Source organism: Toxorhynchites rutilus, chromosome 1 (genome assembly GCF_029784135.1).
Source record: "Toxorhynchites rutilus septentrionalis strain SRP chromosome 1, ASM2978413v1, whole genome shotgun sequence".
Taxonomy (NCBI): domain Eukaryota; kingdom Metazoa; phylum Arthropoda; class Insecta; order Diptera; family Culicidae; genus Toxorhynchites; species Toxorhynchites rutilus.
Window position 1 is genome coordinate 119740293 of NC_073744.1, and position 16639 is coordinate 119756931.

At 38.7% G+C, this 16639-nt stretch overlaps 2 protein-coding genes and 1 pseudogene across 2 annotated transcripts; 2 read left to right on the forward strand and 1 right to left on the reverse strand.

Annotated features, from left to right (window-relative positions):
• Positions 1–1317: 1317 nt before the first annotated feature.
• Positions 1318–4799, forward strand: LOC129761763 (uncharacterized). The gene is made up of 2 exons (XM_055759512.1): positions 1318–1685; positions 1743–4799. Exon 2 carries the CDS (start codon positions 1769–1771, stop codon positions 2936–2938), a length of 1170 nt encoding a protein of 389 aa, XP_055615487.1. The 5' UTR covers positions 1318–1685; positions 1743–1768; the 3' UTR covers positions 2939–4799.
• LOC129761385 (uncharacterized) lies at positions 3054–4807 on the reverse strand. The gene is made up of 4 exons (XM_055759107.1): positions 4750–4807; positions 4370–4643; positions 3782–4316; positions 3054–3463 (listed from the first exon to the last, which is right to left on the reverse strand). The coding sequence occupies exons 1-4, from the start codon at positions 4770–4772 to the stop codon at positions 3054–3056; spliced, it is 1242 nt and encodes a 413-aa protein (XP_055615082.1). The 5' UTR covers positions 4773–4807.
• A 5226-nt stretch (positions 4808–10033) lies between these two features.
• On the forward strand, positions 10034–10853 carry LOC129761386 (ER membrane protein complex subunit 3-like; annotated as a pseudogene).
• The last annotated feature ends 5786 nt before the right edge of the window (positions 10854–16639 follow it).

A 16639-nucleotide genomic window follows, 5' to 3' on the forward strand; every position in this document is an offset into this window, starting at 1 on the left:
TCTCGATAGATTTGTTGGTTGATTGCCAGACCACTCGGCTTAAACCAAGGCTTTGAAATGCCCCGGTCGGAAATGGCGATGTACAACATAACCTTTTTTTCAAACTTGTGTTTGAACTTGTATTTCACTTCAGGCAGTGTGGATGACTTGTCGCTGGAGTAGTAATTATCATTTCCTGGAATATGCGTTTTGGACAGCGGAAAATAGCTTTCGTCGTCCAGAACGAAAGACGTCCCGCGGTATTTTTTGGTCATCCACCGACACTGTGATTTAACCGTCTCAATCCGCTCCTCCGTGTACTCCGGCGACCTCGCCTTCTTCCTGCAGACGATTCCTTCCATCTTGAGGGTCCGATGGATCAATACGTGGGAGGAGCCATATTTCCGACCGGCGTCACGCAGGCTGGTTGCGTCCTTGTTGCTTCTTTAACGATGTCCTCCTCTGCTTCGTCTTTATCGTCACCGGACGATCACTTCCGACCTTCCGCTCTACGTTCAAGGAACCCAGGAAACGATATACCGTACTGACAGGTACATTTTCTTCCTTAAAATGTGCCATCGTGAACTTTTTTCCTTGTTGGAAATGCGTTTCGTAGAACCGTACAATGCGTTCGCGGAGCACGTGCTGTTTCGACGCCATCTTTGCTTTGACTAAATTCAAACTAGCAATACCAAACACGCCTACTGTTTCTAGGGAGCCCAAAGAGCAATTTTCTTGGAGAAAGAAAATTTTACGCTCTTTATTTGAGTTACTGAAAGGTATTGAAAAAAATCTCATTTTTATTTAACACCCGTTATTTCCCGCTTACCCCGATCAGAGAGCTTCGATTTACGTGGAACTCTCTCCTTTTTACCGTATCCTTGAGGATTCGCCAAATAATTGTGTACTACTTGATGGGATCGTCCAATCCGACGAGCAATTTCTCTGATACTAACATTTTCTTGGTGAAATGCATCGATTTGTCTTCCTTCTCTCTCCGTGAGCACTTTTTCCTTCGGCAATTTCCAGATTTATTGATCAAAACAACTAAAACAACGGAAAATATAACTGGTCTTATAGAAACTTGACACTTGAAAATACGAAAACATTCGTTTACGTTTTTACATTCGCTTGCACACACACATATGAAAATTATTCAGTGTATGGTAGTCACTAATACCAACACACTAGAATATAAATTGAAGCATTGTTTGTTTACAATGACACTAATCAGCCAGATCATCACCTGGTCTTATAGGGCTCTTGCTACACATACATGCAGAGCATGTGTTGGGCACACAAACGTTTGTTGACATTCGTAGTTTCTATGCAGCAGCAGTGGAGTGAGATTTGAAAAATTAAATTGGAGAGCTAAAAATATTTTTTTTGTAAAACATATCCCTACATTTGATAAATAATAACCAGTAAGTACATTCTGAAATATCTGCCAACGACAGACATTTGAAATAATATGATTTCATTGCATTAATTAGTGCCTAGGACGTGTGCAGTTTTTGGGTGCAACAAACGCGGCGATCGTGACGGGGAAAAATGGTTCCGCTTCCCCGCGGTGGATAAGCGTAGCGCCAAGAGAAAAGAGTTGTCCGAAAAGCGCCAAATTGCATGGACAAATGCATTGAAGCGGATTGATTTGGTGCCAGAAAAATGGCCATCAACGGTGGTTTGCTCGCAGCATTTCCTTTCAGGTAAAAATGAAAATTTGTTCTCATTAAACTTGTCATAACGTTTTTTTCTTCATTCAGGTCAAAGTGCTGATCTTTTAGATGAAATGAATCCTGATTGGGTACCGAACCAGAAATTAGGTTACAAAAATCGGATGACATCTGCTGCTAAGGACAGATTTGAGTGTTTGACTAGGCGGAGTGAAGTAAAGGAGGCTATCCGAAAGACGTTGGAAACGATTCCGGAGGAAGATTTGCTGACGGCTCCAGGTCCGGTGGACAGAGAAACAGTGCTCGAAGAAGAAATAAAAAAATTGCAATGTGAAATAGAAATTATGAGAGAAAAGCACCACCCATTTCTATGCACTAGTTTCGAAGATTTTAGTCAGAATGATGACAAATGTAAATATTTTACAGGACTAAACTACAATGTTTTTAAGTTTTTATTTGGGTTTTTAGAACCTTATTTCCCACAACCGACTGGTTCGTGTAAGATAACGAAATTTCAAATTTTTATTTTTACTTTAGCTAAGCTTAGGCTAGATTTAGATCTGACATTAATTGCGTACATGAGTGGAGTTCACGTTAGTACTGTCTCTAGATATTTTCGTAAATGTATATACGTCATGTTTCAACGAATGAAAGGGCTTGTCAGTTGGCCGTCTCGTGAATCGGTACAAAATTCGATGCCAGAGTGTTTCAAGCGACATTTCGGTAATAAGGTCTCAGTCGTTATAGATTGCTTCGAGGTGCTCACTGAGAAGCCCAGTGACGTTTTACAAGCTGCTCAAATGTGGTCTAATTATAAACATTCACATACTGTTAAATACCTAATCGGAATCGCTCCTAATGGATCCATTATATTCATATCAAATGGATTTGGTGGCCGAGCAAGTGATAAATTTATCACTGAAAAATCCGGTATGTTAAGTAGAATGCAAAAAGGAGATTATATCATGGCAGATAGGGGATTCCTAATAAGAAATCACGTTGAAAGTGCTGGAGTTGAATTACTGTTACCTGCTTTTACTGTTGGTCAAGATCAGTTGCACCCTCTTGATATTGAAAACACACGGAAATTAGCAAATGTTAGGATTCATGTAGAGCGAGTGATTGCGCAGGTTCGGAATAAGTATAAGATACTATACAAGAACAAGTTTCCAATAAGCACTCTGAAGAATACTTCAAACTTTTGTGAAACTTCACTAGTGGATCAAATTGTGACAAATTGTTGTTGTCTAGTTAACCTTTGCCCCTCTGTAGTCCCTGAAGATTAATCATTGTACCGAAATAAATTACTACATTTTATTGAATTTTTATATACATTTATTTGAGTTTAATACATACATAATACATTGGCAGTCAAAATATTATTTCGTAATTTCCCTTTTTTCACAATCTATCTTTAAAATACCCTCCTGTATAGTATTGGCCTAAAAGTTCAGGCATAATAACCAATCTGAAGAAACTTTCGGCTTTTATCAACTCTTTCTTCAAAAATGTGTCGTCTCGGTCCACTCGCAGTATGACCAATTCCTTGTTTGTCCAAACAACAAAGTCGCAAAACTTAACATTAAGTATATACATCTGCATTTGCACTTGATAGAAGTACTGATGATTGTGGTTCATTTTATATCCTGTTTCCGTAATTTGAATAGGACTATCTGGCCTAGTCACATATTCTTTTATTGTTTTACCGTCTCGCAGGCAATGAGGGCACTTGATTTCCACAGAAACCTCTCCACAACAATCACAAACGGCGATTGCATCCGGTGATGCTCCGAAAAATGGTTTTTTCTCAACTAAGTGTAGACCAGAAGAAGAATAATGGAAATTTAAATGTTCAGCTGCCATTTTTGAACCATATGTCTTTAACGCATCCTTCTCATGGGTACATCCATATCTCGTCGCAGGTGTTGAAAAACGATAATCTTCGGGATAGCAAATTTTTCTAATTAGGTGCATTGAAGGATTATCAATCGGCGTTCTTGTGGTTGCTTTAAATGTAGATGCAGTTATTTTTCCAACGCGAAATTTTTCCCAGAACCAACTTGAACTTTGTGAAACTCGTGCTATTTTACGAACAAGGGGTCTTGTATAACGCATATTCCTCAATTTACTATTCCCTATTTCGCGAAGCTCGTTGAGCGACTTTCCTCTTAAATTTGGATCAAAAAATTGGCAGAAAAGGATTTTTAACATATTCGGATAAAGATCAATGTCACAAAGGCTCGAGTTCACATTCGAATGCTTTCTTGTATTTTCCATAAATTGGCCAACTGATGGATTTTCTCCGTTATCGATCAATTTACGTATAAATACATTCAACTCTTTCGCAGGGCATTCGGGTATCTGGAAATCATATCTGGAAACTGGTTGATCTTTCTGGCTGAATATGTCTTTAATTTCGCCACAATTAACCGCTTTTTTCGGTGGAACCAACCACCGATTAAGTATATCTGTACACGAAGGTTCATTTTCATTTACTTCTTTACGGGACCAGCACTCGAGAGCAAAAAGCACAGAGCCTACATGAGAACACACTTCACCTAATCCTGCCATACAATTGCAATGTGCAGTTTGAACTGTTCCTGTGGGATCTACCGACACCCAGGTAGATGTAGGCTTTAGGTTAAATTTTTGGGAATGCTTCACCTGCAACATCGTATAGTGAGTAATTTTCTTTACTGAGAATATACAAAACTTACCTGAGCAAACACAATACAAAAACCAGAATCGACGTATCTGGAACCTAAAAATTGTACCCATCCCGCCTTGAAATTTTTGTATGCGTCCAAGCTCTTGAAGGCCTTAAAGCATTTCCGGGTATACGGACTTTCGCGATTTACAAGATATTCCACTAGGTCGTAATAAGTCACATTTTTTGGTAAGGCACTTTTTGAATATTCATGCTGCATCCATTGATACGGGTCGTAACCAAAACAGAATTTTTTAATTTTTTCTGCGTATCTGGCTTTTACGCTAAAATTAAATATTTGAATACACATATCTTAGCATGATGTAAATATAGAGTGATGCGTAATTTTTGTTTCTGTTACGCTAAAATAATTATTTAAACAAAACTTACTCTTGTCGATCCATGTTAATCATATGCAGCTGTCACTTTTGCCTGCCCAACAGACTACTAATACATATGCACGCTGCAAGCGCCCTATAGAAGTTGTACAGAGTGTAAACCTACACACAAAAAGATAGAAGCGTTCACGTATTACATCTCAAAACTTGAAGCTTCAAATGAAGCTTTAAAATGATGTACAGGGCGGACTCGATTATATACAGTCTCGGATTTATTTTCACTGTATATAATCGAGTAAATTTTGTTTTTCTTATATCGTTTTTTATGCATATATTTTTCGTTTTTTGAAAATAAAAGAAGAATTTAATTTTTGATTCATCCCCTCAGGTCATAACATACCTTTCTCATATAAAAACGAATTCATTCAGGAGGTGATAGAGGATCATATTCGATGAAAAAAATCCTTCTACGCATATGTTCGAATTTCAACAATGACAGAGTTATAGGTCTTTTCATTTCCATACAAATGAAGCATAAATTTCTGCATAACTCAAGAACTAATCAAGCAAATAGAGAAAATTCTTGTATGTGAAGGTTTTCGGGGGCAAGAAACGTTTCTTAGGTGGTTCAACACTCCTCTCACCTCTCTAAGGGGAGCTGCCATACAAATGAAACACAAACTTGTGCATAACTCGAGAACTAATCAAGCAAATGGAGCCAAATTTGGGATGTGAGGGTTTTTGGGTACGAGAAATGTTTCTATGATGGTATGACACCCCTCCCTTCTCTGGAATGGAGAGGGGATTCCATAAAAATAATGCACATATTCCAACCAAGCATGACAATTGAAAATTTTCGAAAAACTATGAAGTAAAATGGGAAAATTCGTGAAAATCAATTCGCATATATTCTTCCATTACATAGTGATAAGCTTTGTTAGTCCATTTGATGTTTGCGCTAGTGAAATTGATCTTTGTTCAAAAGTGGAAATGGATTATAATGTGGTAATATGCACTCCTATATCTTCTTCTATCTATATAAATGAAAATGAATTGCCGATTGTGTTGATACGAGCAAAACTCGAGAAAGGAATTGTCCGATTTAGGGGTGTCTTTATTCTATCATATTTTCTGTATCAAACATTTATTCCATGTAACGTAGAAACATGTTATTTGCAAGTTGAAAAATGTTGAACGAGAATTGTGTCTGAAAATCTAATGTTATAATGACGATTTTTGGTAGAAGTACTAGAAATTAAGATAATATATGAAGGTAGGTTAGAAGATCAATAAATGAACGTGAATTTTTGAAAGTATTCATAACAAAAAATTAATTCTGGGCGGAGATGAATAAACAAATGGGCAACAAACAGCAGCTATTAGGGAAGGATTGGTTGACTACGAAACGATAATTGGATGAATGGTATACGTTTCCGTCGCAACATACTCTAATGTACATCAAAAGCTGCAATGTCCATCTGAATCTTGGCCAAGTCATCAAAGCAAGTTGCCCCAAAATGTGTTGTATAAATTCCTCACTAACGCGGATTGACGTTTCGGTTATTTTTTTGGTAAGCAATTATTCCAATGGAATCGTCACTTTCAGGAAGTACGCATACTTTCACACGCTTATCAATTGAATGAATTCTGGCAAATTTATATCTGACAGATCCAAAAAGTACACACTGAAGTGTGGGTGGGGGAATCCAATAGTTGCACAGCAAACAGCAGCATCCAGCCACTGTCTGGTTGAGACGAGCAATACATATTTTATCTCTAGTTGTCGCTTTCGGAGCCACTTCCGTTCACTGGATTCAATAATTTATGAGATTTTTCTCCTGTTTCACGCTGCACTTTGGCTTCTACGCTCGGAGATCGTTGCTGCACTTTTCCAACACGATGGCACTATTGACTCCGAAAAGCTGCTGTACACATGTGTTTTGTTCAAGGTATAAACTAGTTTCACGTATCCATTACACGATGCAGTTCGCCGAGGCTATCTCAAGACTTTGTGTAAATTCGAATGTACTTGTTTGGACTTCTCTTTTAAGGGAAATGGTTGCCTTAAATGGATTGATTCCTTCCTTCTTGAAAAATATGATGTCTTTAAAATATGTACTAGTGGTTACATATTTTACTAGCTGACCCGGCAAACTTCATCCCGCCCATAATTTATTTTTCGTTATCAAATCCACGTTTTCTTACTTAGCTCTCGTTCATGGGTCCAATCGCAGAAGTGTTCATTGATTCATTGATAATCTACCCTTTAAAATTATTTTTACTATAAAATTTCAGTACTTCTATCAAAACTCAACATTATAATGTTAGATTATTTTCAGACACAATTCTCATGCAAGATTTTTCATCCACTTGCAAATAACATGTTTCTCCGTTACATGGAAGAAATGTTTGATACAGAAAATATGATAGAATGAAGACAGCCCTAAATCGGAAAATTGCTTCCTCGAGTTTTGCTCTTATCAACACATTCGGCGATTCATTTTTATTTATATAGATAGAAGAAAACATAGGAGTGCGTTTTATCAAATTAAAATCCATTTGCGCTTTCGAAAGAAGATCAATTTCGTTACCGCAAACATCAAATGGACTAACAACGCTTGTCAATATGTAATTGAAGAACACATGCGAATTAAATTTTACCATTTTTTTCTGAGTTTTCCGAAAATTATCAATTGTCATATATGGTTGGAATAAAGGGTGTGTCACATCAAATTGCATCACGGAAAAAACGCTGTAGAAATTCGCCCAGTAGACCGATCCTTTTGAAAATTTTAGACAGTAAAATAAAAACTATTAAACAACTTTTGGCATTTTCCATTTTTCATACTTCGAGCCCAAGCCCGTATGCTCGTACCTTCCTCTATACCCCGTCCATAAGGTTCTGTACAACGTCAGGTTGTAGTTTTTTTTTGAACAGAAATCTATTTTCTCTTGAAGTCCGCCTCCGATTTGACAACTTTTGGGTTCTTCCGGAGGGCCTGCTTCATAATCGCCCAATATTTCTCTATTGGGCGAAGCTCCGGCGCGTTGGGCGGGTTCATTTCCTTTGGCACGAAGGTGACCCCGTTGGCTTCGTACCACTCCAACACGTCCGTTGAATAGTGGCACGAAGCGAGATCCGTCCAGAAGATGGTCGGGCCCTCGTGCTGCTTCAATAGTGGTAGTAAGCGCTTCTGTAGGCACTCCTTAAGGTAAACCTGCCCGTTTACCGTGCCGGTCATCACGAAGGGGGCGCTCCGCTTTCCGCAAGAGCAGATCGCTTACCACACCATGTACTTTTTGGCAAACTTGGATAGTTTCTGTATCCGAATCTCCTCCGGAACGCTGAATTTGTCCTCTGCGGAGAAGAACAACAGGCCCGGCAGCTGACGAAAGTCCGTTTTGACGTAGGTTTCGTCGTCCATTACCAGGCAATGCGGCTTCGTCAGCATTTCGGTTTACAGCTTCCGGACTCGCGTCTTCCCCACCATGTTTTGCCTTTCGTCGCGGTTAGGAGCCTTCTGAACCATGTATGTACGCAGGCCCTCCCGCTGCTTGGTCCGCTGGACGAATGAACTTGACAAATTCAGCTTATTGGCGACATCCCGGACCGAACTTCTCGGATCACGTCTAAACTGCTTAACTACGCGCTTGTGATCTTTTTCACTGACGGAGCATCCATTTTTGCCGTTCTTCACCTTCCGGTCGATGGTTAGGTTCTCGAAGTATCGTTTTAGTACTCTGCTGACCGTGGATTGGACGATTCCCAGCATCTTACCGATGTCCCGATGTGACAACTCCGGATTCTCGAAATGAATGCACAGGATTAATTCACGACGCTCTTTTTCGTTCGACGACATTTTTCCAAATTTACGAAAAATTTACAGTGAAGCATGGCCAACGTGATATATACACTCTTATCTGATTTCAAAGCGAAAGCTGAAGATATAATTCCTAAAAATTAAATTTCTACAGCGTTTTTTCCGTGATGCAATTTGATGTGACACACCCTTTATGTGCATTATTTTTATGGGACCTCCTCTCCTTTCCAGAGGAGGAATGGGTGTCATACCATCATAGAAACATTTCTCGTACCCAAAAACCCCACATCCCAAATTTGGCTCCATTTGCTTGATTAATTCTTGAGTTATGCAAAAATTTGTGTTTCATTTATATGGGGGAAAACCCTCCTCCCAACCCCCCTAAAGAGGGAGTAGGTGTGTCAAACCACGATAGAAACGTTTATTGATCCCTAAAACCTCTATATGCTAAGATTGATTCTATTTGTCCGATCAGTTCTCGAGTTGTTCTGCACCAGCACCAATAAACAATCTCTCTGAGAGGGGGGAGTGTCTATTCACCATAGAAACGTTTCGTCTCCCCTAGAACCTTCGCATGCCAAATTTGGCTCCATTTGCTTGATTAGTTTTCGTGTAATGTAGAAATTTTTCTTTAATTTGTATGGCATCTCCACCTTAGAGAAGGGGGAGGGGTATCGGACTATCATAAAATTCTTCCCCGACCCCAAAACCCCCTACATACAAATTTTCATGTTGATCGGTTCAGTAGTTTTTGAGTCCATAAGAATCAGGCAGACCGACAGAAACTCATTATATATATATATATATATATATATATATATATATATATATATATATATATATATATATATATATATATATATATATATATATATATATATATATATATATATATATATATATATATATATATATATATATATATATATATATATATATAGATATAGATAGATTAATTTTAAATTTAACATTAAAACATTAAAATCAATCCAATTTAGCATGATTCGCGTTCAAATTTGTCAACAATCAATTTTCTTAGAGAGTAAAGCTGACGTGCTTTACAACGAAAATCGATTTTGATGCAAATTGTTCGTCAATTTCTAAATTCGTAAAAATTTCCAAAGCTATAGATGAATTTATTCTCACGAAAATAGATGTAAGCGGGTGAGAATATATATGATACACTTCTTCGTGGTATATATAAACACTATGAACAGAATAAATACAGGCATATGTAAGCACTGGTTTATTTCTCACTGGTGAGAAATCACGGTACTTCCCGGTTAGTTTTTGCACTGAAATATAAATGGTATATTTCAAAGCAAAACTTAACCGGGCAAACGCGGGATCTCTATCAAAAGAGCGAAAAAAGATAGTAATTCCCAAGCTTTTTCTGCGAAAAAAATACGAATTCGCGTTGCTTTGACAGTTACCTCTGCTCACATCAGGAAGTTGGAACAAGTCAATCAAGATGGGTGCAACAAGATATAGAAAATGTCGCTCAGCTTCACATAGATGGAACGATGTAAGCAATATTCAAGCTTGCTGCAGGATAATTAATAATTTTCCAAATTTTTTATTTATACTCTACTGAATTTTCTAATATTGAATTGTATCGAATTAGAGATATACTTGAACTAATATATATCTAATTAACTATTATAGTAATATGAATTTGTTCCACCAATCTCGTACATCTTTTTTTCGTTGTAAGGAGGATAGTTTGACAGATTCGCAGGATTTCGTAATTCAATGTGAATGACTTTAGCGAAACATTTCGCAAGAACCAAATTTGCACCTGAAAAATACGCTCATTCTAAAACAAACATTAGCCTAATTACCGAGCTGTTAATTGAGTTGAATGGCACTTCTTTCCGATATTGATTTTTTCACAGAAGAAGAGCGAATTAACTCAGATTCGGGTAAGTAATATTCTTTAAAATCAATTCAATTTATGTTCTCTAATTAATATTGATACATATTGGATAGCAATGATTTGTGCTCGTCTGCTGCGGGAGAATGCGAAGACATTACTTCAATAATAAGGAATTTGGGTACTTCGAGACACAAAAACGAGCCCTGTCGAGTCCTAGTTCTACCTTTATGCTGTTGGATTTGGCCAAGGACAACTTCATACACGTTTTGCAGACGTTTGTGATCGGTTGTTCGATCAATTGGATGTTTTCCGGAATCGTCACGACGCAGGTTCCGTATCCACTGATCCATGTATCTACTGCGCGTCAAGTCAATGTTGCAACGGGGCATAGAGCTGGCCTCACTTAATGCCGCCTGGGTTTCGTCAGCTTCGTGATATTTCTCGAATGTGTTTCGCTAAGAAGTAATTACACGCTGGTCCAACGTTGAACCGACTGCTTATACTGGGTTATACTGGCCGATTTGACATTTGTTTACCATTGTTATCACGTAATATGTACGAAGAATTCGTACTGCAAAAATTTACTAAATATTGGTAATTTTTACCAAAAAGATCTTCATATATACCAACTTTTCAGGAGAGTGCATGATCGGCGATTGTGATGAGCACGAGGAATCGCTGTTTACACAAAAAAAAGCGTGAAGTGTAAACCAGAATAACATCAGTGGATGAACTCGGTGTATTCATAATGAATTCTACCAAATGTTTACAGTGGCGTGCAATCCGGAATAAGGTTGTACTTACTTCACATTGTTTTCACGTGTAGTGTATTCGGGAATAAGGCCCATTGCCTTCACCAAAGAGCATGAGTTATTTTATGATTCTCCTTATACCGTTAACACGTCGAACCCCGCGTCGGTCCCTCGGGACAAAGTTACAAAGAAGGAAAATGATAGAATTCATGGGTTGTTTCGAATGTGTTACAAACTGTGACTGCTTTGAGTCGAATTTCTGACTATTTTCTTTCTATACAATAAATATCTTTGAGAGCTGTAACTGTCACTGATGATGTGCAAACGCGTTTGGTGCGGGTTGAATGGGAAGCACAACGAGAACAATGAAAAAAATAAGAACTATGATGATTTTTTTTTCTATTCAACATTTCGGGATGAACTAAGTTAATTGAAAGCCGGAAGAACACTCGAATTATTGTTTCTTGTTATTGATTTCCCCATTCTCCACATCATTTGAATTATTTATTCTTAGAACAGCCTAGAAGAACCACAAAACAGCGTTTACTGCAATGAAACAGAAAAGAACCGTAAAAGTTACAAATAAATACTTAGCACTAAACGTCTGACGGAATACGTGACTCACACCTCCCACGTCTGGTGTATCAAAACATCAATGATCGAAGTCAAAGATGGCATAAAATCCCCCCTTGTGGTATCCTTTGGTGTTGGTTCCGCGGTGCGATGCTTTGATTTCTTGCGTTTCTCGAAAGATTTATACTTTGATCACGTTCCAGGAAACCGACACAGCACAAGAGAAACCATTAAGATGGTGGTAAGTTCACCGGAAGGCGAAAATTAAATTAGGCACAGTATTATATTTTGCTTCCTTCTTTGTAATACCCAATTTTTTTCCATCTCTGTTTGCCATTGTTCTCGTTTCCAGCTAGTTTACTGGTTTACAATTCCAACAAAAAGTAGGAAAAAATGCAACTGGAACGAGAAGGATTTGCAAGGATTCATGGTTTATAAGGAAACAATTCATGGACCAATAATTCAAAATTTCCCCCCATCTCTGCTTTGGAAGCGTTATGGCAGTGGAACCGGCTGTTTGTCAGTAGCTTCTGTCGCATGTGGTTTTTCAGAGTATTGAACTTATATCGAGCATGCCAGAAACATTGGATGTAATATATCATTCATCCCCTTGAACTTGACGGGGAAATTCATTGCCTTTGATGGGATTTTGGGCTTTTGAACCGCCAATGAACATTTATTCGGAAAGGGCGTTTGGGGTTACTTCGATTATTTTTGTGTAGAATTGTTTTTACCACCAGCTGTCAAATTTTTGTAGCAGTCTGTTCCAACTGTATTACAAGTTAGTTTTGTTTTGATTCAATCGTGACATTGACGTTATCTAATGTCCTAATTATTTGTATAGTAATAATAATCTACTTGAAAGAAAAAAACCTACCATCAGCATGCATCAAAATATATCTAAATTGTGGTTCACTGTAACATCCGGGCAAATAGCTATGTAAATGCCATATACCAGACTGATATCATCGAATACTCATCTTTTTTTTCTCTTCATTTTCCACTTAAGATAACTTTCATCCGTAGCGTAGCGTAGCTGTCTTTCAAAATGACATTTACCTGAAGCCTAGCTTATTTTTCCATTCAGCAATTCCCGATTGCAATTCCACCCTTCGCTTAGCTAAGAGCCGTAGACTATGAAAAAAGTTATAAACTCTTATTCATGCAACATGATATTATATAACTCTAAAAAACTCGTCGGAAAGCACGAAATAATTGTCTGTTCAGCCGAACTTTGCAAAGGCACTACATTTTATACTTTAACTTAGAGTATTCGCATGCTGGTTAACCGCGTTAGATATTTCCCTTGTTATGTCACTCTGCAGACTGCCTACTGGACTCAGGAGTATGGTAATGGATCCACGTTACATCCATTTTCACAAAACATCGGGAAAATTTCACTCCAATTCGCTTCAACAACGTCAAACCGGCTGTTGAATCATCAACGCGCCGCTGTTTTCGGTCACAAACGCGGCAAGCGCAGAACTCATCGCGCGGATAGTTTTTTCATGTCCAAAATATCGTGCAAAATCTATCGCACTCGTGCTTTTGAAATACCTACGATCTAAGCTAACTCGCGTAACATCACTTTATGATCGTTCGAAACGAATCGATGCACTTGTTTTACAATTTCTGGATTCGTAGCTTCTTTTGACCTTCCAGAGCATCTGCGGTACTTGTACGGTCCTTTTTAAATTCACTAAACCACCGATAAAATGTTGGTCTCGAAGGAGCAGAAGCGGAATAATATTTCGTCAACCACTGCATTGATTGTTCAGGAGGTTTTCCCATCAAAAACCAATGATTGATCAGAATACGATATTCCTCTTATTCAATTTTCTATACGAATGCTCAAGTACTTATACCTCAACAAAGTTTGTGAACAAATGGACGAAATATCATGAAACTTAACACATAAGCTAGTGACAGATGAACCTATCGAACCTCTGTTGAAAAATCCCTCACTCAAGTCATATACACGATTCAAATTTGACTCATTTTTTTTCATTTGCTTCAATAATTTCCTAGTAGAGAAATATTTTTTGAGATAATTTTTTTAAGTTCCTACTCAAATTAACAGACAAATTTCTTATCAAATAATTTAATTTATGATCTGTGCGACAACTTCAAATTGACAGTTTTGAATACTGGGGAAGCAACCAGAACCCTCCTGCACGGGCAAGCATGCTAGACATTACTCTATGCTCTTCTTCGTTATCCCTGGATTGCATGTGGAAGGTAATCCAAGATCCCCACGGTAGTGATCACCTACCAATAATTTTATCGATCGCTAATGAATCAAGCTCTCGTGAGTCAGTCAATATTTCGTATGACCTCACGAAGAATATTGACGGGAGAACATTTGCGGAAATAATCTCTGAAGCAATTGTTTCAATGCATGAACTTCCTCCACTCGAAGAGTATAACTTTATATCGAGTTTGATTTACGAAAGCGCACTTCAAGCTCAAAAGAAACGTGTACCGGCTACCACTTTCCGACGTCGTCCTCCATCACTTTGGTGGGACAAGGAATGTTCAAAGGTCTACCTTGAAAAATCATCCGTTTTCAAAAAATTCAGGAAAACTGGATTAGTGGAATGGTTTCTAAAGTACCAAGCTCTAGAAGCCAAACTAAAAGGTTTGATTCAAGCAAAAAAGCGTGGATATTGGCGGAAGTTCGTCAAAATGCGTGGCTGGAACCATACAAACGAAAGTGAGGAATACTCTGACCGTTGGGTTTTTAACTTTGCACGGAAGGTTTGCCCAGACTCCGTTCCTGCACAAAACGTCGTACGCGACATTCCACTTCAAAGCGATTATGAGAATTTTTCGATGGTGGAATTCTCAATTGCTCTTCTCTCATGTAACAATTCAGCTCCGGGGTCGGACAAGATTAAATTCAACTTGTTGAAGAATCTTCCCGACTTGGCAAAACAGCGTTTGCTGAACTTGTTCAACAAGTTTCTGGAGCTGAATATTGTCCCGCATGACTGGAGACAAGTGAGAGTGATAGCCATACGGAAACCCAACAAGCCGGCTTTCGATCACAACTCGTATAGGCCGATTGCAATGTTATCCTGTATTCGTAAATTGTTAGAGAAAATGATTCTACTTCGTTTGGACAAGTGGGTCGAAACAAACAATTTGCTGTCAAATACGCAGTTTGGCTTCCGCCGAGGTAAAGGGACAAATGATTGTCTCGCGCTGCTATCTTCTGAAATCTAAATTGCATTTGCTCGCAAAGAACAAATAGCTTCCGTTTTTCTCGATATCAAAGGGGCATTTGATTCAGTTTCCATGGAAATTCTCTCAGAGAAGCTTCATAATCGTGGACTTTCACCAATTCTCAACAATTTCCTGTACAATTTACTGTCAGAAAAGCACATGATTTTCTCTCATGGCAGCTCGAAATCTTCTCGTTACAGTTTTATGGGCCTACCACAAGGCTCCTGCCTAAGCCCCCTCTTGTACAGTTTTTACGTCAATGATATGGATGATTGTCTAACTAGAGACTGCACGCTGAGACAACTTGCAGACGATGGAGTTATATCCATCACGGGTACTAATCCCGTCGTTCTGCAAAAGTCGTTGCAAGATACCCTGAACAATCTGTTCACGTGTGCCAGCAAAGAATCAATTTTATCCAAACAATTACCGGAACATGGTGGGGTGCCCATCCAGGAGACCTCATTCAGTTGTACAAAATAACGATATTATCAGTGTTAGAATATGCCAGTTTTTGCTTCCGATCAGCTGCCAGGATTCATATTCTCAAGCTGGAGAGGATACAATATCGTTGCTTGCGTATAGCCATGGGGTGTTTGCATTCGACACATACGATGAGTCTCGAAGTTTTGGCAGGAGTACCCCCGCTTACTCTTCGGTTCACAGAATTATCCTACAGATTTCTCATCCGTTGCAAGATCATGAATCCATTGGTGATTGATAACTTCGAAAATCTACTCCAACTGATTCCTCAGTCAAGTTTTATGTCTTTATACCATGAGTACCTTACCCACGACGTGCACCCTTCACAAGGCATCTCCAACCAAGTTTGCTTCCCATACTTCTGCAATTCCTCTGTCATTTTTTATCTGTCCATGCGACAAAAAATCCATGGAATCCCAGATCACCGGAGATTCTATTCCGCCGATATTTTCGGCAGAATATGGGAAAGTTAGATCTGATAAAATGTTCTTTACTGACGGTTCATTCATAAACGGGTCCACTGGCTTCGGCATCTTCAATGAAAATTCCAGTGCCTCTTTCAAACTCAAAGATCCTTGTTCCGTGTATGTCGCTGAACTGGGTGCGATATATTACGCATTAGGGATCATTGAAACATTGCCCATCGACCACTATTTTATTTTTCAGACAGTCTCAGCTCAATAGAGACAATCCGCTCAATGAAAGTTGATAAACGCTCATCTTATTTCCTAACAAGAATAAGACAACTATTGAGTGTTTTGGTCGAAAAATTATTCAAGATTACCTTAGCATGGGTTCCCTCTCATTGCTTGATTCCGGGGAATGAGAAAGCGGACTCGCTAGCTAAGGTGGGCGCTTCAGAAGGTACACTTTTTGAAAGGCAAATTGCTTATAATGAATTTTTCCACATTCCTCGTCAGTATACGCTCGTAAGTTGGCAGCGCATGTGGAGTGGTGATGAGTTCGGTCGTTGGTTACACACGATTATCCCTAAGTTCTCGACGAGTGCATGGTTCAAGGGATTGAATGTAGGTCGTGATTTCATTCGAGTGATATCTCGGCTTATGTCCAATCACTACAACCTAAACGCGCATCTCTATCGCATTGGGCTCGCAGCAAACAATCTTTGTGATTGTGGCGATGGCTACCACGACATCGAGCATGTTGTCTGGTCGTGTATCCGGTTCCATGCTGCTCGCTCTCAGCTCTCTA

What these genes read in the sequence shown, in the direction of transcription:
- LOC129761763 (XM_055759512.1), top strand. Translation starts at nt 1,769, where the DNA reads ATGAATCCTGATTGGGTACCGAACCAGAAATTAGGTTACAAAAATCGG.
- LOC129761385 (XM_055759107.1), bottom strand. Translation starts at nt 4,772, where the DNA reads ATGATTAACATGGATCGACAAGA. An exon ending in ATTAACATGGATCGACAAGA is followed by an intron (nt 4,644 to 4,749) that starts GTAAGTTTTGTT and finishes ATTTAATTTTAG; the next exon opens with CGTAAAAGCCAGATACGCAG. An exon ending in GCTTCGCGAAATAGGGAATA is followed by an intron (nt 3,464 to 3,781) that starts GTAAATTGAGGA and finishes GTCTACACTTAG; the next exon opens with TTGAGAAAAAACCATTTTTC.